This window comes from Eleginops maclovinus, chromosome 14, assembly GCF_036324505.1.
Source record: "Eleginops maclovinus isolate JMC-PN-2008 ecotype Puerto Natales chromosome 14, JC_Emac_rtc_rv5, whole genome shotgun sequence".
Classification (NCBI taxonomy): Eukaryota; Metazoa; Chordata; class Actinopteri; order Perciformes; family Eleginopidae; genus Eleginops; species Eleginops maclovinus.
The window spans coordinates 9,285,801-9,312,876 of NC_086362.1; the positions used below are offsets into that span (position 1 = coordinate 9,285,801).

Genomic DNA, 27,076 nt, shown 5'->3' on the forward strand with positions numbered 1-27,076 from the left:
TGCTGATAATGGAAGATGCGGTCGATATGCGCAGACGGAGAGATGAAGGGGGCCCGAGCAGCAGCACTATGTAGTCGCCATTAGGGCCAGATAAGAGCCGAGAAATAGCAGGTGTGTGGGGGAGGAGGAGATAAATGTGTATACCCATGATACAAAAACAAGAGTGGCAACAGTACACATTTCTATTTATACAGAATACGTTTCCATGTGCACGGCAAATGGGTTTTAAAAGAGTGGGAGACTTTTCGTCTGTACGTGAGAACGCAAATATTGGAATTATGCGCTTCACATTAAAACAGACTTTACCCGGCTCCCATGTAAAGGTCAGTGTAGTGTCCGGATTAGCCTCCGAGTGAATATTATCCGGAGAATTCAGTTTGGGGTGAGTTGATTACATGTTGTGATTGGTCAAAAGCTTACGAGATCTCCTGCCCCCTTAGCCTCTAACGTATGCGCTGAGCGCTAGCCAATAGAAGTGCAGGTGTTACATAGAAACAAACACCCTCTTGATGAACTATGGGATTTTAGCCTTTGCAGACCATTTACATGCACTAAAGCCTGTATAAACAAACTACAGGAAGGGAAGAAAAAAACAAAGCATAATAGAGCCCATTTAACCAGACCATTTTCTTCTGTGTGTGATAGGTAAACTTGGGTAAATGTGCTAAACCCATTCCCCTGAGAGTCATATGAGAGAATGCTTGTGCAGGTGTACTCAAAAGTAAAGGGCTCAAATGAGACACGACACATTCAAATGTCTAAGTGCAGCACTTAAAAACTCTGTATATCTTCACAAAAAGATAACAATGGAAAGCTGGCCACTTGAGACGATGACATGTTCCTTTTTGTGTGAGTGTTTGTGCACCCAGAATACCTGCCACCATTTTCCATTTCATAAGGACCACAAAACACATTAAAAATGAATGTCCCCCTGCACCGTCCCTCACAGTATAAACAGACAGGCTGCAACAAGCACACACATAGGCGAGAATAAAAAAACAGACTAGGCTCCAGAGTTCAGCCTCAGCGCTGCGGAGCTTCAATACCTGCAGGGGGAGCAGGGTCCAGCTCTGAAGAGGAAGCCTTCACTGTGGGGACTGGAACCATGTGAAACGCAATCACCACACAGAGCAGGGACAGGAGGGAGGAGAGAGGGAGGGAGGCGAACGGGAGTCCCCCAGTGATGATAATCTGCTAAATTTAACCCGAGCCTGAATCTGCTTTTACTGATCTCATGGAGGGATGTTTCACCTAAGGCTGAGCCATTTGGACAAAATATGTCATTTGCAATACTGTTATTAATGGCATTGGAGGGAATAACAAATCTGCTTCATTATTCTCATTTTAATTAAAAATCTATTAAAATGATCATCTCTTTGCTGGCGCTACATTCTGGCAAATATCTAAGTTTCTTGATGATCTTTTCTAAAATAATTTCAGTTGCAAGCATACATCTTCTAACCATTTACATGTTAATATCTATGAATATATTTCTGTATATACATCGATCTGTCAGAGATTACATCACAATGCTTTGTATTTTATGCCTTTATTCTTTCCCTGCATCTTGGCTGAGGAGCTTAAAATGACCTTTTCCTCAATGTCACATCCTCTCATCTTCCTTTTGTTTATGGGGAGCGTAGGATAAAGTATAAATATTTGCAAACAACAGGCTTCCTTTTGTCTCATCTTCAACACTAGTTGCAAATTGGGCTCACAGCCTTGAAATGCAGGAACGTGTGAAAAACTGTGAGATAAACAGTGAAATCTGACTACAAAAAGACACCGTTATCATACATTTACTTTGAAATTCAAGGTTTGTATTCGGGAGAAAGTCAAAGTCCTCAAAAGAATTGAGGGGCGAGTGCTTTGCGTGCGTGCATGCTGTACTAAAGCAAGGACATCACTCTGCTGCTTAAAGGACGGAAGTACACAGAGGAAAGTCACGGACAAGAGTGTGTTGTGTCTGACACACACACAAGGAGACAAGCTTGGTGTTGTTGTGGTTTGATTACTGCAAAAAGGATTACTACTGAAGCAAGGTCACAAGGAGAGCAGCATAAAGTCCATCTCTCCCTCTGCAGGAGCATTTCTCCACGCTCCTCTCCCACTCTTCCCGCTTTACTTATTCCTCAACTGGGCCATTACCTGACAAGGTCATTACTTGAAATCTGAGAGATGAGGCTCCACTTTCAAGTGTCGCTGCCATAGTTGAGCGAACTTTTTGGGCAACTCCAAAGCAACGGTGAGCTTTCACTTTGCAGAGAAAGGGGTTACCGCACAATTGGTGACAATAATCATAATTGGTCTCGACAAATGCACTCAAACACTGTTCAAACACTCATTACGGGAGTTATATTTACTGCCTGCGCTTTTCAAACCCAATTCCCATTTTCAAATTGCATTTTCACAGCACAAATGTTCCCTTCATTTGAATCATAGGTACATAGCACTTTAAAATCCCTGTGGAGAAACCAGTTGTTTCATAGACAGAAACATTTGAAAGGTATTATAATTTGCTCAGATTGTCTAAATACAACCCATGAGCGTTGAGCCATTTTCTCCTCCCATCCGCCAACTTATTTTAACAAGTTGTAAAACCATCTCGCACTGCAAATTCAACACACAGACACCTGCCACGACAACTGGGAAGAAATATGCTTCCTAGTGACTAAGCGGCCTTAGCATCCTGCCGCAGCCAAATGAATATTCCACATTACTTTAATACACGCCTCTAAATTTTGCACCATTAATGATTCAAAGGTGATTAAGGAGGGCTTCTGTCATAAGACGTTCAATTCATTTAGGAGACTTTTTCCCCGTAATGAGGGGAAAGCATGTGAAATAAAAAGAAAGGGGGAATCACGGGAGCGGTGTGGCTGACGTACCAGTTTGGCGAGGTTCACGGCGTCAGTGTGGAGTCGGTTTCTCAGGCGAGGGTCCAGTTGGAACGCCGGTGCGATTTCCACAACCTTCAAAACAACACAACTTTATTGACAATGCTACAGCAGTGGCAAAACAACAAATAATAACAATGTACAATTTCCTCAGCTTTATTTATCATATACACTTCTTGTATTAGTGCTGCTTTTGAAACATTGGGCCTTTTTATTCACAGAAAGCGTGTCACCATGTATTAGTTCACTCTGAGAAGCCATGATATTATAACCTGTGTTCTTTCATTTGATGGATGTTACATAATTCGAGTTTCCTTATATTAGTATCTGCAATCTTTTGTCTTGTCATGCTTTTGAGATTTTTGGAATCGTTTCAAAAAATAGTTTCAAACCGTCTGAAATGATCGCTACAGTTAATGCTTTCAACTTCATGCTTGCCTTAGAAGATGAATACTGTTTCATGCATCGTAGGATTGACTGTTTACAACATCTGCTTTCATGTGGCTGGAACCGGTCTTTCCAAACTCAAATAAATTAAACAGAAATCAAGTGAAACAAAACAATATTGGTTAAGGGTCTAAAACCAAAACAATGGGCTGAAAGACTGCATTGAAACCTTATAACATAAAGAATAGATGATTTAACTGTGTAATGTTTCAGTGATGAACCAGTAGAGCTTCAGAGAGTGTGTCATAAAGCTCTACTGGTTCATCACTTAAACATTACACAGTTACATCATCTATTCTTTATGTTAAAAGCTATCAATCAAGAGTTAACAGCATAAAGTGTAAACATGGAAATATTCAAATGTGTCCCAGTTTATGACGCTTAAAGCAGGGAGCAAAAGGGCCACAGACTGCAGATAGCTTCCAACTTATGTTAAGTAAATCCCATAATGTGTTTTAGTTTTAGCCATCAGTTTGATAAAGTATGTGCCAGGCTTCGGCAAAACAGATGGAGTGAATCAGTTGAAGTCACATTTATCTGTCATTGGGTCTGCAGGGTGGGTGGGGTTCAGCGTGTTCGAGACTGATCTGTTTCAATCAAGAGGATCAAAACAAGTCAACCCAACCCAAAGACATAATTGAATCCTTTCAAAACAACAACCCAACTTATCAAATCAAATCTTATCCCACAAAAACAACTTCTAAGTCTGTGAGCATTTCCAAGACATGGGAAAAAAAGCTAAAAATATCCTCTCAGCGCTCCGCCATCCCTAATCTATTTCAACAAGCGACTATTCTTGTTTCTGAGATTCAAAAAGATCTTAGATTAAGGGCAGCGGCAGATTAAGCCTGGCGGAATCAAAGAGCAGCAGCTCTTGCATAAACACAGCCGCTAATATGATTATCCTCTGTAATTCGATTAAAGGGGAAAAGAAGAAAGTGATGAAAACACATGATTGAAAACGCTTTGAAGTGACAATATGTAATGAAATGTTACACGTTAACCAGCTTCCTCTGATGAGAGCATTGTTGTGTTGAGTGACTATTAGAATTTCAAAATGTCCTCTCATGTAAATCAGACTTATTTGTGTTTTCTGACAAGCAGGTCATGCTGTAAAACCTCATTTATTTCCAGTACCAGCTCAGAAAAATAGGCTTGGCTAATAAATGACAGTCAATTTAAAGCTGTATACTTATAAATAATGTATTTTGGTTGATTCAAGTTTGAGGAGCTGCTTCATTTGTTGCCAAGTCTCCCATTCTCACAGCATTAGCAGTGGTTAGTTCTCATTGTCTCATAATCCGCTTACCCCCTGCTGCTTGGATACCCAGGGCCACCAATGCCATAATAATCATTGCTATAATCTGGAGCGTAATCACCTTATTTATTATTGTGTAGCGTAATTGTCTTGTGATCGTAAATAAAAGCAGTCTGTTGTGTATTCAGCAGATTCCTGCCTTTGACCTTTGTTTTAACGCACCATCCACTTCATGCTAATCTCTGACAAACAGCAGAAATGCCATGAAGATAATCATAAAATAAAGTCAAACATTAAGTCGGGTTAAATGGGGGACTTCACCTTCTGGTGTCTCCGCTGAATGGAGCAGTCTCTCTCGTAGAGGTGGATGACATTTCCATATTTATCGCCTGGGGAAAGACAAAGAGGAGTGGGTGAGACAATGAAAGAGGAAGGAACAAAGACAATGAGAAGATAATCGAGGGTATGAAGAGAAAGAAGAGGTTGAATTCAAGTACAGGAGAGTGTAGGAAACGGGAATTCACTTGAAGATAAAATGAGGCATAGGAATGAAACAAGAAAGAAGAAACTGGAAAAAGTGAAGGAGGGAAAGCTGATGCTGGCAAAGATGAGGCTTTTACCAGGTGATTCAGACAATTCACAAAATCCCTGACATGCCCTGAAGACAGTAATTAATCACAGTGAACACACACACAGAAATACAGCTCGATGAACGCTGAAAAATGAGGATAGCCCGACTCAAACCACAGACAGACATGATGACATAAGCGCTTGCAGTAAGCTGGAACATACACTGTACGATATGATGTATGTTAGAAGTGCAGACAGACTTCCTGTAAGTGTCAGGGTTGAATTTCAGTTCTATTCTATTGAGTGGTAGTTATGTTATGTACACTATAAAAGGAGGACGTAATGGCTGGAGAATCCTCTGCTGGCCAATAAAGCTCACTCAGTCTCCTTGTTCATGTTCCTCCTTTAGCAATACCACCAAGGACTTGTATCCAACTTGCCGTCTTAATGAACCGAGATTGATTCGCAGCTAGAAAAAAAAGGACGCATAGTTAGATGCACGCACAGAGGGAAGTGCTCTTACCCAGGATCTGTACTTCAATATGTCTTGGCTTTTCCAGAAACTTCTCGACAAACAGGGCTCCGTTCCCAAAAGCCGTCAGGGCTTCGGAGTAGGCCCGCTGGTAATTCTCCTCAAGTTCCTGACAGAGGAGAAAAAAATCCATACATTAATGCGCAAGTAGGAAGAGTGTATTTGTATGTTTTTCAAAGAGCACTGGCTTTATTACAAGGGTGTTTAATCTCAACGTCGCTTTATTTTTCTGTTTTAATTTATTGGATTTTGTATTCCCTTCCCTGCCATTCACACTTGATGTGTGCAGTTTTTCTCCCTTCTTTTGACACAAATGTTTACACCTCCTTAGGGAGCACGATTCTACACAACATCTCGGGGAGCAGGCTAAGGGAGGTCATGCCCGAGCACGATGGAGGTCATGACACAATCTGTGTTTGTCAGTGTGTGACGTCCAGGCCTGCCCCTTCAGCCTCATCTTTCCCGGCAAAGACTGAGTCACTATCATGCTTCAGGAGAAGATACAAGAGCTCATTCTCATCTGTCATCTCAAAGCTTCGGGAAAACAACATACTCACGGAACCGGTACAAGAGGAAAACGTGATTTGAATAGAGCAGAAATTGTGCCTCTGAATATTAAAGTCATCGCCCTATGTGTGTTCACACTAGATAAAGGATAAAATCAAAATGTATTGCCATCAGGGTTAGCCAATCAGCTTAAAGTTAACATTTCTGCACATACGGCCTCAGAATGATGACATGAACATTTTTGAATGTTTTTTATATGCATGGGATTTACAGAGATGCAATTGTTGGCCTACACAGAGTAAGTATTTTTAATTAACATATCACATTTTTGTTTAAGCAGGCAGTGCACTTCAGAGCTCTATATATTAAACCCTCTGTGTCTAATGTCATGCCTGAAGGCAATACAAAAAACAGTCAACATTGCAAACCTATTTTCCTGTTTTCCTTTTTCACATTGTTTGGATCCCCAAAGAAATCTAAAATCTAAAAATAACAGTGGAAAATAAATGTGCACATTTTTAGATTATCAATCGAGTCCATTTTCTATGCAAAAATGCAAAACATTTTATGGTAACAAGGGTTTTTCAGTCTTATGTAAACTGTAAATCTTCTGGTTTGGGCTTCTAAAAAAAAAAACAAGCATTGTTGATACCTTGGTCTCTATGATGGGCATTTATTGACATATTCTAACATTTGAAAGACATGATGAACCAATCACACGCATGACATGAACAACCAAGAGAGCAAATTGGCAGATTAATCAATAATAACTTCAAGAACCTAATCCATTCATTATTTTGTGTCAGTTTATGGTCCGAAAAAAACGCCATCTAATCCTTCAGGGAAATAAACTTGAAGCTCGAACTGAATCACAAGTGTTAGGGAAGGGATTTAAAGTCACACCTCGCAGAGTTGTCATATCATTGGCGCACCACTGTTTTGTCAATGACAGAAAATACTTTTAAAAGACTAAGGTGAGCAGGAATCTATTTGTACTCCTTCCACATCGCTTCAGTCAGTCTGTCAGCTTCAGCCACTGGAGCTTTGATACGTGCCGCTCGCTTTCACTCTTACGCTTTGGGAAAGCACATCACGTCAAACTCGGAGCAAAGCTCTGGCACTTCAATTCTGCTTATCCGTAAACATCTCCTCCTACAATATGTGGAGAGTATTTCAGTCTGTTAAATCGGAATACAAATGACCGACAAGATGGCCCTAATGGAATAAAGAGGCTACCTATGCATTGTTGCTGCGGTCCCACCGGCACACAGAAACCTTTTTACAGTTTCCTCACACAGTATCATCTGGAGCTGTGAGGCCCCTGTGACTCAGCTGAATGACTGGAAATGTCAACAACTAATTAATTAGACTGGGGCACAACTCAGAAAAGGTCATACTTTCTAAAAGGATTGCACACTTTTGAGACTCCATGGCTACAGGACAACTCTGTTATTTGTTTGAAGACTGACAATGTCTTTTGTGGTGCTGCGCTATTTGGAAATAAATGACTAAATGCGCTTGACATTATGGTTCACAATATGGGAGGGATGGATCATTTCTTTATCAGAATTCTCATTATAATGGAAAATATTATTTTAAGTGCAGTAGAATAACATTTTAAGGAAGAGATATCGCTGCAGTTTCGCAATACTTCTTTTAAAATGTATTTATATGTATATTTAGCCTTTAACTGTGCTTCCTGCAAATTAAATATTGCACTAGTCCATATTGACATTTAAGTCACATTTATATTAATTGTGCAGCCTTAGTCTTTTGTTTTGTGCAATTTTTTCAATGCTTTAAACATTTTTAGACAGAATGCATTGATAAAAAGGACAAATAAAGGATAACTAGAATTTTAAATAAATGTTGTATTTTGGGTAGCATATAAGTTAAAGTGATGATGTGCATGACCTTATTCTTCTGACAAGATGTTTTTCAGAACAGTGAATGCTAGCAGCCATGAAGCATGAGGAGGTGGCAGCTCTGATTCACCACTGATCTGTGCCCTCTTCTATCTGATTGGACAAAAAACAGCTGCTTGTTGAAACCCTTTGACATGGTCAGACTGGAGAGGCCGACACAGGGGAGAGCTAGACACTCATATCGGCCGTGACCAAATGCAACCCCCGCAGGGGCTCCACTCACGGCGGTATGAGAAGTAAAGCCGCCGCCAGAGCTCTGCTGACATAAACAGGGCCGACAACTGGCAACTTCCTGGTGTCTGTGGCCTTACGCGACTTCATCCTCCTTTTTATTTAAAGATAATATCTCACCAAAAGACATTATAACCTCAAGTGTTGATGATGTGGGGATGCTTTTGTTCTCTGTTACGATTTCATGATGCAGTATAATTAGATCTGTTTGCACATTTCCAATCACTAACTGAAAGCGGTTAAGAGAGTTTTCGTACAGGTTTATCTCAAGCATCTTCTAATTCATCACGTGCCGTGAGTGAGCAGCTGCTGGCTGGTCATGCTCTAAAGCTTTTTTCATTTGTGTTAAGTGACTAGACCTTTTAACCACAGTATAATTATAAAAACACTGTATGCAGACATCCCCTGGCTTGGCTAATTATAAACGCGCTGTACAACCTGAACTGTACACTGTAGCCTCTTAAACACTGTTCTTTCCACAGAACTTTTCTTGCAGCATTATTAAGTTAGAGTATAAAAAAGGAGAACAGGTTAATTGCGCCTGTATGTGTACAATTTGCATCAAGGAACACTAAGGTATAAACAAGTTGATCTGCAAAAATGTACTTAAAATGTTTCCTATTATAATTATTTTTTAGGTGACAAAACAAAGGCTTTGACAATCGGCACAGTCATACAACTCTCATTTCTATAATGGACTTTTGTTAGAGACGACACATTTTATAACAAATGCCTTCATACCGTACACCAACAAGAACAAGCGTTATAATAGGAAGATATAGAAAATAAATGGCATGTAGTGCATGATGTCAAAGCAAATTGATTATAAAAGCAACCTGATGCAGAAAGTCCAGTTTGAGCCTACATCCCAGCGTGATCATCATTGTGACAGCATGATGATGGCCCGTCACTGCCGTCAGGGTGGCAGAAAGAATATAGCTGAGATGAGGAGGATTTTTCCCATCTCCTGATCATATTTATTTATGCCTGGCTATGCATTTTGTATGTGATGGCGTTTTATCATATGCATATTGCACATGTTGACTGCTAGTGTACATGTTCAGATGCATTAGACAGGACTTTTTGATAGTTACACTGAGATGCATATCGGAAACGAGAGCCCTGGATAGCTACAATATTAAAATATTTTTGTGATGTCCTCCGCTTCACTAGCTGACAGAAGCAATTTCCGAGAGCACACACCCAAACACACAGGGTGACTGGCGGCCGGAGAGATAAATGACCAGGTAGTCATTTCCAAGACATTTCGCCTTGATTCAAAGCAAACAGAAAAATAATGAATATGAAAAACTTGATGTGGCCGGATATAAATTGGGTTAGATTTGTCTTTGCTGGACATGTGGCAGGACGATATTTATTTTGTCAGTGCAAGCTGTGAAATTACGACGACTCACCTCGTACTCTCTGACCACCCTCATGCCGCGGCCTCCTCCTCCGTATGCTGCTTTGAAGATGATTGGGAAGCCGTACGTTTCTGCGAACACCTGCGCGTCGTGCAGGCAGCTGATGGGTAACTCGGTCCCCGGGACCACAGGTACACCTGGACAGGGGTGGGACGAGTAAGTGAGACATTTCCAAATAAAATAAACCTTCATGATCAGAAATATAACAATCCTCTTGTCTATGGTCTGGGTTCTACAAGTATTTATTGTGAGTAAAATGCTATAAACAACAAGTGTTCCAACCATAGCTTCCCCTTCCTCTCCACTGTTTGCCCCTCCATACCTGCACTGATGGCCAGGGCCCGAGCCTCCACCTTGTCTCCCATCTTGCGGACCACCTCTGGGCTTGGTCCGATGAACATTACCCCAGCGTCTGAGCAGGCCTGAGCGAAGTCCGCCCGCTCAGAGAGGAACCCATAGCCAGGGTGGATGGCGTCCACATTGTTGTCCTAGGAAGTGAGTGAGGGACACATGGAGAGAAGGTTATTCACATTATTATTGGGGGTGGGAATTAGCAGAGGCTAGAATACGATATTAATGATATTTTTAACAAGAGACCTCTCCAAATGTTTCGTAAATCTTTATCTCTACATGTATGGCAGCCAGTCCAGTGTCTGTTGATTTCCAACATTTCAAAAAACCTACCAATACAAAAGAGTGCTTTTGATTGCAATATTATTATTTATTAAATTAAAGAGCAACAGTTGGTGTCCCAAGTATAGATCTTTGAGTACACCTATGCTGTATTGATGTTTTTCCCTATCGTCTTCATATTGCACCTGTTGGATCAGACATGACTTCTTTCAAACACATCTCGCCAAAGCTAATAAAACTAAGAAAGAAACCCAGAGAGAGGAGATGTAGCCCTGCTAATCAACAGGCGTGGTAAATGCAGAGCCTCTGCGGGGGCCCCAGTAAACACTTGGCTGACTCTTGGGGACTCCTCATCTCACACACTAACCTGAAACACACCAACCTGCACGCTTTACCCCACGCTGCCTGCTGGCTCGGGGAAAAGGATGTATGCTAACATCAAGGGACTGAGATAATGACATGCTCTACTCTCTAACTCAGCTGCTATGGCTTTAATCATCATCTACTCAATGGACAACAGAGGGAAGCTGAACGAGTGCCGGCACCCATCATATAAGGGTCAGGGGGAAGATACTGAGAGGAACACACACACACGGTAGCAGGCAGATACAGTAGCTGCCGAGCCTGACAGATAGAGCCATCTCTGGATCAGTATGTGCCATCTGCTCTTGGATACGAGGCGGACTATAATTATGGGCTGTCCCGTTGTTAAGGGAGCTGTTACTGGCAGGCCAGAGGAGGCATAGAGCCACACACACACACACATAAAATGCTGCAACACACAAACAGGCTCGCACTCACACATGAATACAAAGCGACATAAAAGAAGATGTACACACACAGGTGACGTACACACACAGGTGACACACACACAGAAGCAAGATCATACACTCACAGTTACAAGCAGAAAGACACATTCTCACATTCAATGTCACAGACAGAAGGTTCTGGGACAGATACGCGTGGTTATTTTTGGTCACACAGTAGCAGAGCGATACGCAGTGTGAAGAAGAAAAAAAAGAAGAAGAAGAATGGATACTCTGAATGTGAAAGACTGAGAACAAACACACACACAGACACACACTCCTTTGCTGGCATGGGACAGATAGGCAGAAGCATTTTGAGAAATGAGTTGGACGGCGGAGGCTCCCGACTTGGCTGGATGACCACATGCCCAAGCAGAAAATTATAAACCTCGAGAGATTGATCAGAGAAACGATAATGAACAACTGGCAGCACATCCTGCGGGAGGGGAGGGAGGTAACAAGAAACACAGCAGCTCATCCAATGCAATTATAAAGAGGTAAAGCGTGATAGGGGAGAGGAGGGGTTAGGAAAAATGGGAAGGAAACAGGGGAGGAAGAGTTGTTTCTCCCTTTCTTCCAACCAAGCTAAGTGTAAACTTAGGGTAAACAGAGATATAAAAAGGGATTTGTCTGTCATTTATACGCTTCATTTCATGACTTTGCAATCCATTAAGTGTATCAGCTGCAGCGAGGCTCTCCAGGTTTTTCCTTCAGTTCAAAAAGTCTTTAGAACCCCCGATTCTCTTTGAACTACCCAAGGAAAGAAAGGAAGTTGAAAGAAAATACATCTTACACAACACATCAGGGGAGCACACGCACCTTACTTCTTCACCTAATTGACTTTTTAGTCATTTATCAAGCAAAAAAAAGGCCATTTAAGACCGCTTGCTCATTGAAGAAACTCTTTAAAGTGAAAGCTTTCAAACAAATAAATTATTTAATCTATATCTGTACTATTTGCACCACTTAGTGCAAGATGGAGCCAATAATGACGACACATTGCAAGCTACTCTCATAGACATATGCTGATTATATACTGTTGTAAGAGCAGCCGAAGCACAAGCTTTTTATTGTATGAAAATGCACTACATGCTAAAGTGCTTGAATCCCATTTATCTGTTCTGTCAGGCGAGATTAAAACCAGTTAAAAAGCTTGAGGGGGGGGACCTCAAAAAGATCATTTCAAAAATGAATTTTTTTCTACAAAATTGTTGGATCCTACACTTCCCGTTATGTAATTTAGCATTTCAATATTGCATGCCCATATCTCATGCTGAGTTTTTATCGTTGGCTGTACGATAATAATTTGCAATCATCAAAGCCCAAGTTGAAGAAAACCCTAATGACATCACTTGGGAGATGTTATTTTATATTTTAAGACTTAAGAAGCTCCTTCTGGGCCGCAGAAGCCATGAAGCATTAAATCCGCTCTCCGAGGATGAGCACTGTAATGTTAACCATAATGAGGAAACTTTTTTACCCTTTAAATGTATGGTTTGTATAGGTTTACTGCTGAAGCAAACAGCAGGAGTCTTTCCTTTAGTGGGAAATCCATGTTTTTTTAGAACATCTGTTACCTTGGCCACTTGGATGATGTCAGGAATGTGCAGGTATGCTGCTACAGGTGCAAGGCCTTTTCCAATCAGGTAAGCCTCGTCCGCCTTTTGCCTGTCAAGACAAAACAAAGGGATTAATATCAGTGTAATGCAGCGTCATGGCAGAAGACGCAAACTCAGCAGAGAGTGGGCACCAGTATTTAGTAAAAAAAAGCCTGTTAAAAAATAAAGTCCTGCAATCACTAATTAGGTACAAGCAGTATATTTGGATAAATCAGAGGAATAGAAAAAGCTGAGGCAGATTAGGATGTTTGTGCTTGTAAACTAAGCAGCGTGATTACCTGAACGTTCAGAATGTCGATACAATTGTACTTATGTCCCGACGCATGAAAAAAAAACCTGCCGTAGTGGAGAGAAATGCTACCAAGCTTCTTTTAATTGCGTTTGGCTCTAATCAACGGTTAGCCTTTCATGCTCGATATACAGCAGTGGCAGCAGTCATTTAAAATACATCTGTCCGTTACGCTTTCTTTATTTAAACCCTCCAGGAGCCATTAGGCTGAAATGTAGCAGAGCTCAGGACCTGTGCATTTGTCCGGTGTCCTGCTCCGAGTAGACGGCCACGGTTCGAATCCCCAGCTCGGTGCAGGCTCTGAACACACGGATGGCGATTTCCCCTGGAAGAAAAGACACATGCTGTTAATGTAGTTTAATAATTGACTTGTAATATTTTCTGATATGTTGCTCCTTCCTTCTTCGTGTGTTGTCTTTATTTATTGAAAGGTGTTGACCCAGAGTTTTGTAGATTGTGTGTACAGGGAGGTATTTCTTTATCTGTCATGATCTATTTTTCATCAGCACACATGTTGTATGGTTTTGCCAACATCCTGTAGCATCGGGCTTTTTTTTTTTTAAACAAATGCCTCCAGAGAGAATAAAATAAACTTTGAATGTTTTATGCCACACACGAGATGTGAAGGCAAGACGAATCCATCTGGTATACTTCATCACGCTGTGAAAAATATCAACAGGCACAGCAATAAGTCAATGTTGGTTGTTTTTTTTGAGTAATATCTCAGCTTCAGACAAGCAAAACACTGGCTGGCTTTTATCTGCCGTCACTGGAGCCAAATACTTTTTTTTTTTGAAAGCACACATTTTGACGGAGATAGAAAAGTTTAGTGAGAGAAAACTAGTAAGATGTGTAGTTCTGGCTTGAAAGGGAGGACAGCGTTTAGACGTTTAAAGAGAATTCTGAAGAAGGACAACAGCAGGAACATGAAAAGGATGAAAGTTTGAGAAAGGACGGAGAGGAGAAGACACAAAGTGATGGATCAAAGGTGAAGGAACACAAACAGATTGGGGGGGGGGGGGAAGAGAAAATGCCATGAGGTTTAAATGGATTGAGGTACCATAAGAAACAGTTTGGCAGGTTTACCAATATGAAATGTTAAGTGGGAAAGACACAGTGAAGGAGAGAAGAAGGAGGAGACAAAGTCATGAGGGCCGAGAAGGAAGACAGCGAGGGGTTCGGAGGAAAATCACATCTGACAAGTGTAAAAACGACAGGGAGTTCAGAGGGAGGGAGGAAAGGAAGGAAGGAGGGAAGGAAAGAATAGTATTACTGAAGCAATGGCAGAGAGGAGATGTGCTTGGTGAAGTGGAATCTGGGTTGATATGATGTGATGGTCCAGTCTCCCTTTTCATCACACACACACACACACACACACATGCTCTGAAACCGGTCCAGTGCACTCCAGCGAGATGAATGCGATCTAATGTGGTGTTGAGATCGCATCACACCCATGTGAAGGAGGGAGATTGACGGAAAGCCCTCTGTGTGTGTGTGTGAGAAATCTACTTGAATCACTGATGGGTTTAAGCAGTTAAATAGCCTTTATGGGAGGGTGGACATGCATGTACCAGCAGTGCAGACTTCATGTGCCGCAGGAGGCCACAAAAAGGACCACATGTGTGCAGAATTGGACTCATATTGGGAACCCACGCAACATAAATCTGAAATAATGAAACACTGAACCGAATCAAGCACTTTCAATGTGTCCGCGGGAAGGACTATAACGAGAGGCTCTAAAAGCCATTAGGGGAAAAAAATTCATTTATTGTCACTCGAATCCTGACAGAGCTTCTTTAATTGCACACTAACGGCCTCTCTGGACAGCATTAGCATTATCACGAGAGGGTCCGGTGATTACAAGTATTACCGGAGCACGTCAGTCATGTTAATGCCGCGTCCGTCTGACCGCCAGACTGGTGACGGCCTAGTGTTTAGAAAACTCACTGCCGCTCTATAATTATTTTTCCCCATTCAGACCTCAATGCCAGTAAACGGCAATTACGGTGATTTTTGGCAGCCTGACAAACAAATCTGGTTTGTGGGAACCTGGTTTGTCGTATTGCTGTTTTCAGTATATGAAAATGGTAAATAACTTAGGAGTAGACATCTTTTAGAAAACAACTTGAATTTCCATTATAAAAATATATATTGTTTTAAAATACATCGGTGAATTTATGAAGAGGGTTAAGAGTTAAAACAAACATAATCCATACAGCTTTCAAACCCAATATCCTGGTATGCAGTGTGGCTTGCAGTTCTATCCATTATTTGAAAAAATGCCGGGCTTCTTTAGCATATAAGCTAACAACGTGCAGCCATATTCAATATTAGCACGAGCTCAAGCAAACTAAATGTTGGTCATTCAAAATGAAGACTCTGTTCCTTGGCCTGGGGAGGATAGTAAATGTAATTTCTTACATTATATATTAAACAGCATTAAATTCAATAGTGCTGTTGGAACTGCTTGTATTTCTGGGGTTGGTTACTGCCATTGGACGGCTCTTACCTCTGTTGGCCACCATCACTTTCTTGATTGGTCGGATGTTGCTCTGCGGGGAGGAGTGCGAGAAGCGCGGGGAGACACACGTCCTCCTCACAGCCAGCAGCCCGAGGCCGCCTCGCACTACAGTGAACCGCAACATTCTGGGGAGACAGAGGACATGTTAAACACACACAATGTCTATACACTACTCCACATGTTATTAGGCTGCCACTTTCATCCTAAGCGATATTAAAGACTCAATACTGTCACAGTCTTACGGGAGCAATTTGAGGTTAAGTATCTTGGCTAAGGATACTTTGACATGTGGACTGCATGGGGCTGGGGATTGAACCTCTGATTAGTAGACCTCCATTTAACCCCTGAGCCATAACCATGTACACTTAAACTTTAATAAGTGATGGGAAGAAACAAAGGATGGGACACATTGATCAGGAATCGTTTTTACAGACTCGAGCACACAGAACAAATATTTAATATCCAGTTTTCAATGACAGGATATCTAACTGCTTTTGTGTCCCAAGAGCTACAAAAATGTTAGACATTGGGACTTCAGAAACAGGAGCCAATTAGTGGAGCGAGTAACCCGTTTGGATCAAAACCTACAGCTCACACTTTCTCTTTACACTCTCTGCGTGGAATCCATTTGCCAAGTTCAGCTTCTCAGGTGAAAACAGACGCTTTAAGGAAAAAGATAAGAGGATGAGAACGCTTTGAAAGTCATTCAACAAGGAGGTGTGAGCCGTGTTGAGAGAGATTAAATCTAATAAAGCGACTAACCGTTATTAGGCCGTTGCCGAGGGTTGTGTGAGTGTTTCAAGTGTGTGGTATTTCCCTAAAAAAGGTCATTGGTGCAGCTGATATTTAGTAGGAATTCCAGTACAGAAAAAGGGGTATTATGTATGACTCATTAGAGACCTGTGGCACTGTCTTCATGCTCCTATTAATGTAAAAAAAAACATTTAACATTTCAGTTTGCTTAATGATGGCTTTGAGTTTAGACGATTTTATCCTGAAGCTTTATTGTGGTGCCTTGAGTATAATTTAATTAAGAAATGTATTCGTATGACTAATCCACATGAGTCTTAAGTCATCAGATATGCATACACAATTCAATATAAACTAATTAAAAAATGGGATCAAGTATCATAGGAAGTAGTGGCCTTAAAATGCCACAGTATTTATGAATTCAAAACATGTGCATACAATTAGAGTAAATCTGATTGGTCTTTAAGTGTACAGAAAATTCAGCCTGGAATGAGCTCACTGCTTTAAAAAGAAAAAATAATCAAAACTCTTCCAAAACCATTCGATTTCCATTAAAAGGAGGAGGAAGTCAGAGAGCCAATCAGCTGCTGCTCTGCTCTCCAGCTCCCAATCAGCAGCAGGTGTGTCAAATTAACCACAACAAGTTCCTGGTGTGTTTGTTGAAAAAAATAATAATAATTCAAGTCACAATGAAGGCTTTAACTATCTTTTTGCTTTCCCAGCCATTTCAGAAATTGGGATTGAAGAGAAACAGACTCGCTGTACATGAACGATTGTTAAAGAGTGAAAAAGTCTGTCTCAGTTGAGTAAGATTTTTGTTTTAAGGACTACATGATCAAATGATCACATCAAAAGCCAATTAGAGAAAACAAAATGCACACAAACTATTCATTCCACCCATCACTGTCATTTTAGGTTAATGGCTGCATTTTCTGTCAATATTCTCTTGAATTGAAGCACGCCATTAAGACACACACATAAATAAAAATGAACTACCTTCTCAACGTGATGTACTTGGCTCCTTCACTATGAGCAAGTGTTGGAGGTGTTTCCCTGAAGAGCTGGAAGCTTCTTCTTCTCTCTGACCAACAGGCTACAGCTCACTTACAGTGCTCTGCTGCTACCCTGTGGTCAAACCGCAGCAGTGCACTCCGACCGGAGATAAGCTGACAGAGTTGCACTAAAAACAAACTAAACTGATTCTTCAAGTTATATTTACAACATGTTTGGTTTATTATACACTCAAAAGGGGCATATTTGAAACTATTGTACGCTTTTTATATTAGTCCTAAAGAGCCTCAGATCACAAAAGGCTGGCCTGACTTTCAACTCCTCTTTTTTTACTTTACTTTGTGTCGTCTCATCTCTCCCTTACACCCGGAAATTGATGCTAGCACAGCATCTTGAAGGATTTCCCCCACAAGCACTCCACCTTATCTGTTATCAAATGCCAGAAGTCTCTTTATGTCTACGTCTGTTTGAAAGTCTGGCGGGGAAAAGAGAGGTGGCAAGGGATAAAAGGATGTACCAAGTGAGAAACAAGAGGAGGGGATGATAACATGGACTGGAGAAAGCTATAACTTTGAGACAAGTGAAGTCTCATTGTGCCCATTGAGGTACATCTTGTAGCGATGTTTGTGAAGATGATGAAGACCACACCATGACTTCCTGTTGTTGCCCGTGGTTAAAGAGTGACTTACCACATACTGCATGTCCTGTCTAGATTTAAAGATAGTGAAGAGTTTGTACTGCGCAATACATCCAGACTAGACCAGTACAATAATACGTGGTGGAATATAAAGCTTAGTGACAGAATAATGAATTAACTACGTAAAGGGGGAACTAAGACAAGAACCAATGAATAAATTAGACAGCCGATGAAAGCCTCGAGACTGAAGACTGTGGCAGAGTAGCTCAGGCTGAAACAGTACCCTTTAACTAGACAAAAGCAACAACGTCACAATGAAACCGATACAAGTTCCCAAAGCCTGAATACAACAGGGAGACAACAGCAAACTGGGACAAATGTACGAGCTAAAAACAGGTCAAACATGATCATGATCCTCTAAGGAAATATATGTATACTGTATTAGCTATATGCTGATATGACGGCCGCTCACACAGAGGTATTATCTGCTCATTTATCTAAGGGATTACAATCAAGGGAGTACGGAAATCCCCCCAAAAAAGCAGACTAAAGACTGCATCTTAAATATAGATCTTACAATCAGTTTCATAAAATTGTGTAGAAACATTAGTAAAGACATGACATTAAAATATTACCAGCCAGCAGTTAAAGACGGGGCTTATCATCTAAAATGCTCTTTAATCTCCTAAAAGCTGGAACTCTTCCAGACACTGTAGGGGGAGAGGAACTTCTGGATCTGAAACGGCTCAGCGATGATTTTCCATCCATATACCAAGATGTAATCATCTAATAACTGGAAAGCAGTGCTGATCGATGAATCCTTTTCCAACCATCAACGTATTATGAACTTGTGCGATAAACATCCCAAAAGAGTGCCTAAAACTGCCACAAAGGCTCTATTGTCCTATGCACAATAGCTACAACATAGCCATTCCAAGTCCCATGCTCCTCCAACAAACATTAACAATATATTAAACAGAAATAAAATAGTGCAATGTACACAGTGTAAGTGTAAAATAGTTATAATGTAAAAATAAATATGTAGATAGCAAACAGATGTGTGAATACGCAAGTGAATACACATCCTGAAACAATATGGGAAAAATAAAGATTGATTTGAATGTTCAATTTCTAAACCCAGCCTGAAAAGGGACAACTAGACCAAATTCCATTAAAAATCAATATTACTTGAGTGGAAATGCGATAGAAATGTAACATCAGACTGAATGTTTATTAAATTATATTATCCACTTTATGGCACAGCTTGTCATCAGGAGAAGTGATAGTAATTACCGCCAATTAAATCCACTTTATCAGCCGCATTACTGACTGCAGCCCAGACTGCAGTAGCTTTATTACGTAGTGCTGGACAGATACTCTATCAGAGTCCTTTAATCCTGATACTCCGTCTGTGTGATTGCTCTGATCAGTTAACTGCTATAACTCTGAGTCGAGTCAATCATTACCTGACATACTTTCACTCTGTCCAAACTAGTGATAAACCAACAGCTAGTACAGGTTAATCCACATTAAAGGTTTCTATATATACAAGATATTTTCTTTAGTGAACAATTAAAAACATAGTATATGGAAATGAAATAAAAAATGTTAATCAAGAAAACGTAATGTAACAACATTTAAAAAGATTAAATGATGACAAAAAATATCTGTAAAATAAAAGCTGTGTAAAAGAAAAATGTAATACAAATATTATAAATGTGTTATGTGTTAAATTATAAGAAAAAGTGAAAAATAAATAGATGACATGCTGTGTACAGGAAAATAATAATAAAATGATTTTTAAAAATACTATACAATGTGTACAATGTGTCTAAGATCAAATAAAAGAGCTGGTAGTTGTGAGCACAGTTGCTAAAGTCATGCATCTGCTTTTTTTTAAGGTGATATATAAATGGATAAACTCTGTTCTTAGAGGGTAAGCAGGGGAGGGATTTACTTCCATCAACAGTGACAGCAAATCCAAGTCATACAAATCACTTTTCTTTATCCACACATACAACTCAAACAAAGCAAATCTCTTTCAGATGGATTACACTGGGATCAGTGGCTTGTATAGTAAGTCGGAATAGGTCAAAGGTCATAATACTCATGTGATCCCAGACGTACAATACATACAATCAGACTGGATTGAATACGAAAGAGAACGACTCCAGACACAGAGACAGCCTGTCAATGAACAAATGACTCCTGTATGGATAATAATGTCCCAAGATTCACACTGAGCTACACACGCATTATTCATGCAGATTACTGTTCTTTTAGGAAAAATCAGGAATCCATAACATGCTATTATGCTTTATTTGATGAAAGGAATAGATTTTAATGAGCCGTTTTATCATATTCTAGATATTTACCTTAGTTTCTTTTTGTAAAACCTGTGATTTGTGAAACAAGGACTACTTTAAGTTTCTTATAAACTATTTCTGAACAAAATCATGAACAAATGTAGCATTACCCTAACTTTAAGAGACATGATTAAAACCAGAACCATTTGAAAAGGTTCCTACTGGTCCTTTTACAGTCTTTTCAAAGGAGCCGCACTGTCCCAGGAATGTGACCTTTGTCTTTATTTGAGGACAAAATGTGGGATTGTGTGGTTTCTTTTCTTGTTTCAGATATGAACAATACAGCAGTCATTCAGATCAATAATTGACCTGAGTTTCAGAAGATAATAAAATATTTGTTTTAAGAGTTAAGTCGCTGTGATCGCTGGGAGCAAAACAGCTGCCTCTACTTCACAGGAAACGCGAATAATTCAAACCAGAAACAACATTTACTTCCACAGGATTCAATCTGCAGGCTGAAAGTTAGTCACAGAAGGACAAAAGTGATCATAAGACACCATATTTCGGTAGTAAAGGCACATTTAAACTGAATTCCTGTATTTGCAGGGATTGGGTGTTTCTCAACTACTTATTTGCAACAAACCACTCTTTTGGAACGCATCCGATAAAGGCTAATATAAAGATAGATACAACTTCTCTTAGCAGCCTCTTCTTCCCTCAACCCTGAATACTAGCATCAGTTTCAGAACTGCTGCAGCACAAACCAAGCTCTGAATTAAATTACAGCAGAAAGCCAAAATGGAATGTGGAGGTTTTAAGCCAAATGTGCATTCTCTCCCACAAACAAGAGTAAGCACTCTTTCCTCACAGCAAATGACGTGAAGGGTTCATGTGTCCGACAGCACGGCTAAATAACGGCACACGCACTGCCCATGTATACGTCACACTACCCTCTGTCTAAACTTAAAGGTCAGAGGTCACTGAGAATAACCTGTGTTTGTCGGGCGGAGTAAAAGAACAAGAGATTTCTGGTTCATACATTAACTTCTCAGAGATCAAAGTTCTGTTCTGTTTTGACGCATCGTGACCCACAAACAGAACTTGCATCAACTTTACCCTAATTGGCTGATGGTGGGGCGAATAAATACGGTCTGTCAGCATGGGACAAAAAACCTTAGCCTCTTCTATGTTGTGGCATTCTTTATTTCAAGGCTAGGAAGCACATTGTTTTCCTACCTGGGAAAATACGACATCCCATACCTTGAGTTTATCAGAGACACTAGGGCCGCGAGGGGAAATATATCACTATAAATGGAAATAGCTTTTCTTGCAACATGCAAAACGTTTGACCACATAGCTTTAAAGCAAGAACACTGTTGTTCATGCACATTTTCCAATAGCTCATTTTTTTGTAGGTTCAAAAAAAACCTTAGGGGTGGAATCAACAAAAACAATCCACAATTGTGTACAAAGTCAGAGCGAAATCTACCCGATTCAAATGTACCTGTGTCGTGGAATTTACATTAAGGATTGGCTCTATCAGAACAGTGAGGATCCATAAAGGATGAGGTCTAATAAAGTCCCCAAAACTAAAAGCCACACTAGCTCAGACAGCAGGAACAAGGTCACTGAAGGGTGTTTTTGCAGACAAAACAAAGGCCTGTGACTGGACTAAAAAGTGGGAAGCGTTGGCATAAAGGGTAAATGTTGAGCTTGTAATCGTGGTTTCGAATTCAGAAGCATACTGCGGGAATCTCTGCCAAAAAACAAATCAACAACAAGAACTCCAAGCACCTGAAAAGACCTGTTGAGAAGGACATTAATACCGTATCCTTAAATGAAAGCTATTCAAAAGGCGTTTCACTCATTGAACACGTTCCTGCTTTATCAACATAAATAGATTAAGCCAGTGGAACGTAACCATGTCAACTAGACGTGACATGGAAAGATTTATGGCGCATTGACAGGATTATTGGAGCCAAATGAATGCATTTTGCTCGTCACTTTCACTCAGGCTCTTTACAGCTGTGTCAACAAGATGCTACCTCCTGCTGCTGCTGCTGCTGCTGCGGGAGGCTCCACTAGGAGAGAAAATGTTAGAAAAATACAACATCTCTTAAATATTTGCTGTCCTAGACCCCTTTTTACACTGTGCCGCAGAATAGTTTCACAGAATTAAAGAATGTATATGTAAATGATCTTTTTCCTCTGAAAACCCGTTCAGCTTTTTGAGACTTAAACATACTCCTCTTTTTGTAAAGAAGAAAGTCCTTAGCTAAAAAACTGCAGGAAAAAATGGGTGAGAGGTCAATATCCTATGAATCCTAAAGCCTTATGTTCTCTGTAAAAAGGAAAGCATAACTAATAGATACTTATTCTTTTGTTTAAACAATGACTGACCTGTATATAATTGTATTATCCTGTGTGAATCCGCACTGTCCTGTTTTTCATTCTCACTCTGCTGCTGCTTAAACTCCTGAATTTGCCCACAGGGGTTGAATAAAAGGTACAGTACATCTCAGAGGTGGGACCAAGTCACTGTTTGGCAAGTCCCAAGTAAGTCCCAAGTCTCAGCAGTCAAGTCCAAGTCAAGTCCCAAGTAAAGACAGAGAAGGGCAAGTCGAGTCCAAGTCCAAGTAACACCAAAGCCAAGTCGAGTCCAAGTCCAAGTCCCAAGCTTCTTCGAGTCCTGAACAAGTCATCATGTACTCTTCACTTAATAATGCCATTATCAGACTAACGATCACACAATTTCAACATATCAACCTAATCTTCAGTATTTTTTTATACATACAGATTAAACTATGCATATATTTTATATATCTGTATATACGCATGCGCCCAAAGACCTTCAAAGTATTGTGTGTGAATGGTGGGTTAGAAATGTATGAGCACGGAAGGCACCACTGTCATCCTAAAGTTGGTAAAGCGCCTTGACTAGTGAGGCATGGACTGTGTGGATGCATGTAACTGGCATTGATGCTTCAGTGGATGCCAGTTACAGTAGGTCAACATTTTGCTTAAATCACAAAGAAACCTAATATTTCAATAAAACAATGTTTAATCTGCATAACAATTAAGCAGCATGACTACACACAATGAAAGGTGCTGGGGGTAGGCGCTTGAGAGACAGACAGACAGAGAGAGAGACAGAGTACACCTCCCTAATCTTAGTTATTTGTGTACATACCTGCAAACTCAGAAGGGCTGAAAAAGGTGACAAACTAAACCGTTGTAGGGGGGTCTGGGGGGTCTGGGGGTCTGGGGGGGGTCCCCCCACCCCCCCAGCCTTTGTACACGTTGCCTAGCAACGTCGCACATGCGCATTATATCCTGCTCCGCTCCGAGTTATAGTAGTAGGCTATTCATGGGAAACGCATGAACAGCACGTTAAGATCTCGGCCAAGTCGTAATTAAAAGCAGTTCTTCATTATTTAAGTTAAGCGGCGGTAACGCCAGTGTTAAACACGGTGTTAAACAAGGTGTTAAACACGCAAATGCCGGTTGGTGTGCGTACGGTACTGAGTGTTTATCGGTCCACGGCCGTTATGAACGTGTCGCATTGGTCCATATGTAATGCGCACGTTCTGTTGTTCCCATTGGCATAGAGCTATTGAACATTAATTTTAACAAAGGATACGGATAACATATCGCCCACGGCAGTTTTGTCATTGTATGTATAGCCTATATTTGTATTACGCTATCATCATTCAACATGTAGAATGAACGTGTTATCTATAGAGTCGATTTACATAGATAATTCACAACCATGAACCTAATCTGGATCTTAAACCTGCCAATTGCAATTGAGAGAGACGCAGACCAGACGGACAGCTCTCGACTAGGCTTCCCTTCCGTGGCACAATTGCATCTTTTCCGTAGATGAAATCCGGGGAAATCGTGAATATTAATGAGGGGAAACCCGGGGATTATCCAATCACGCTGGTTAGGTCCCTGATCCAATCCAAAAAGGCCAAAATCCACCACATGATTGCATTGCTCGCACTTGCCTGCCGGCTCTCTCACTTTGCGGTCTTTGGGGCTTCGCAGGTTCGCATTGCAGGGAAGGATGTCCATGATCAGGAAATTTAGCTTTTGACTCGAGGCATGTCAAGTCATTACAAGTAAAAGAGGCAAAGTCCGAGTCAAGTCTCGAGTTAATAGTATTCAAGTCCAAGTCGAGTCGTAAGTCATGCCGAATTTGATCAAGTCAAGTCTGAAGTCATTAAAATCATGACTCGAGTCTGACTCGAGTCCAAGTCATGTGACTCGAGTCCACATGTCTGGTACATCTTATATTACCTTATCTCATTTTAAAATATACAATTAATACACTGTACTTTATAATTATTTTATTCTATGTAAGTTTTTTTTTTAGTTTTTTTTACTGTTGACTGTTTTTTGACAGATTTTATTTAATAATGTGTTTTTGCTGCAGTCTATCTTAAGGATTTAAATGTGTTTTGAAAAGCACTATTATTTGAATAAAAACTAATTAGAGTTTACTAATAATTGTGCGCTAGGGTCAGCAAGTGGCTGCTAAGAGCATAGGATCCACTGGAGTGACCTATTACCATCCTTTAGTAGACCTCACAATACCTTGAGGGAAGCAGCAGCCTAACATGCTTGACATTCATGATTCTGCTGTACACACGCTAATCGTAGTGGGACTACATTATCATGATCATCAGCAGCCAGTGCTTTGAGGGTGGGTGGAATAGCACTTCCTTAATCTGATGCATTTCCTGCTGACATGTGACAGCAGGGTGGGACTTAACCGGGTTAAAAAAAAGAACAAGCATATACGCAGTGCAGGCTGTATAACACCTCCAAATATTTCAGAATAAGGTGCGACAGTGATAGCAAGTGCATTTTCACGCAGACTTTTTTAAGTAGCTGCGCCATCGCAAATATTGGCAGGATGGTGCCCTGGCAGTATGAGAAAGAGAAGGTCCAGTGTTTCACGGGAAGTATAAATGATTTTTCTCACTCTTCATTTTATGGTTACACTAACAACACGTCAGGACCCCAATTAGCTGACAGCCCTAAGGGGAAAGGTAATGCTGAAGGGGTGAGTAAAGTCTGCAAGAGGGAATAGGGAAATACAAATGCAGCCTTTTCAATTTATTGTATTTTCAGATCATACTGTATAATTTGAGCCCATTATGCATTAGCATGAGGCGTTAACACAGTGGAATATGTCAGGGAAATAATGTTCTCAGGCATGAAAATATGTAAAAGCTATGCTAACTTGCTACACACGAAAACTTGGAACACAGATCCACTGAGACAGATTTTTTAGGTGCAAAATATTTGCTGCGAGAGCTACGCTGCAACAATTTTTGATGCAAAACACTTGAATGCTCTGTCTGCACCCTTCCCCAAACACTAAGCCTCTTGATTTGATTATAACTAAAAGGCATGCAAAGTGATTTTTGTAATAAGATTTTAAAAAGGCTGGAGGAAACCATGCTTGCTACCAGATATTGGTTTAACGTGTCAGTCCACCAAAGATACAAAATACGGATGGTAGGCACACGAAAAAGTACCACGTCAAAATAAACAGCCTAAACCACTTCCAGTATGTTCATTTGTCTGCAAAAAAGGTTAAGCTTTTGGTTTAATTTGATGGTTGTATTATTTGTTTGTTTGTCTGCAGGATTGGGGGGAAAATATTGGCCTGATCATCATAAAACTGTGTGGGAATGTGAAGCATGAGCCAAGGGAGAACCCATTACAGATTGGGAAGGATCCAAAAATCACAGGCAAAAACATGCACTCATTTGTAATCATGGAAACAGCCTTGGCGAGGACTTTTATCATCTTATTGTTTTGTTTGCAATCACAACAGCTCAACTAGAACCGTCTGTCCTATCCCTACACAGAGAACTCAAGACCTTCACTATTTCTAACTTTATCCAGTGCAAAACTATAAATGTCATCTAAAAAAAAGGTTGAAATGAAACCTCTGAATCGTTGTGAAAAATGATGACGGATGTGTCTCCGCTGCCTTTAGTCTTTTCAGTCTGTTACCTTGCAACAATTCGTAATATGTCAATGTGAATGGCACATGTCCATCAATACACAAGGCCACTAAAGTCACTTTATTAGGACAAAAAAGCAGAGTAGAGCTTTTCCCGTGTGAGTGTTTATGATCCTGCTTCAAGATTTACCACAGGTATTGCTGATTATAACTTTTGATCGCTGCCCACTGCCAGTCCCTGAGCTCTGGGATTGGACAGCTGTTCTGCATGTACCAGAGTAAAGTTTGGTCTGAGGATGAACATACTGTACAACCAAATGATTCTGACACACATCTACGGGTTCAAAGGTGAAATAGCAGAGACCAGGTTGCTGCAACACACAGAGAACCAGTGGGAAAATCAGGCCAAAGCACACAAAAACTTTACAAGCTTCTTTGATGTGCAACTAAATAAGCATATTGCGCAATCTACAAGTTTCACCCAACAGACATTTATTCATTTGTATATAGAGGAATTGTAGTCCACATTGCAGTGCCTTTCTACTTTGCTTTAATTCTAAGATCTCAGTTTACCATTCAGTAGGTGTTTTGCAATGTCAGTGGAGAACCTGTGACATCCTGCAACAACTTTTACGTCACTTAGCTCACTACTGCAGCAAGTATGTAAAGTATTTCGACTATAGGCTTACATTTCAGCTTAACAGTAGAGCTAGCAAAGTCAACCACACAC

General features: G+C 40.5%; 1 protein-coding gene across 1 annotated transcript in view; it reads right to left on the reverse strand.

Annotated features, from left to right (window-relative positions):
• The window catches only part of pcxb (pyruvate carboxylase b), a 267,351-nt gene that overhangs the window by 239,646 nt on the left and 629 nt on the right, over positions 1 to 27,076 (reverse strand). The window contains 8 exon segments of the mRNA XM_063900646.1: positions 2,889 to 2,972; positions 4,924 to 4,991; positions 5,696 to 5,813; positions 9,783 to 9,928; positions 10,114 to 10,279; positions 12,808 to 12,898; positions 13,370 to 13,463; positions 15,648 to 15,784. Coding sequence (XP_063756716.1) covers positions 2,889 to 2,972; positions 4,924 to 4,991; positions 5,696 to 5,813; positions 9,783 to 9,928; positions 10,114 to 10,279; positions 12,808 to 12,898; positions 13,370 to 13,463; positions 15,648 to 15,783 — 903 coding nt within the window. The 5' untranslated portion in view covers position 15,784.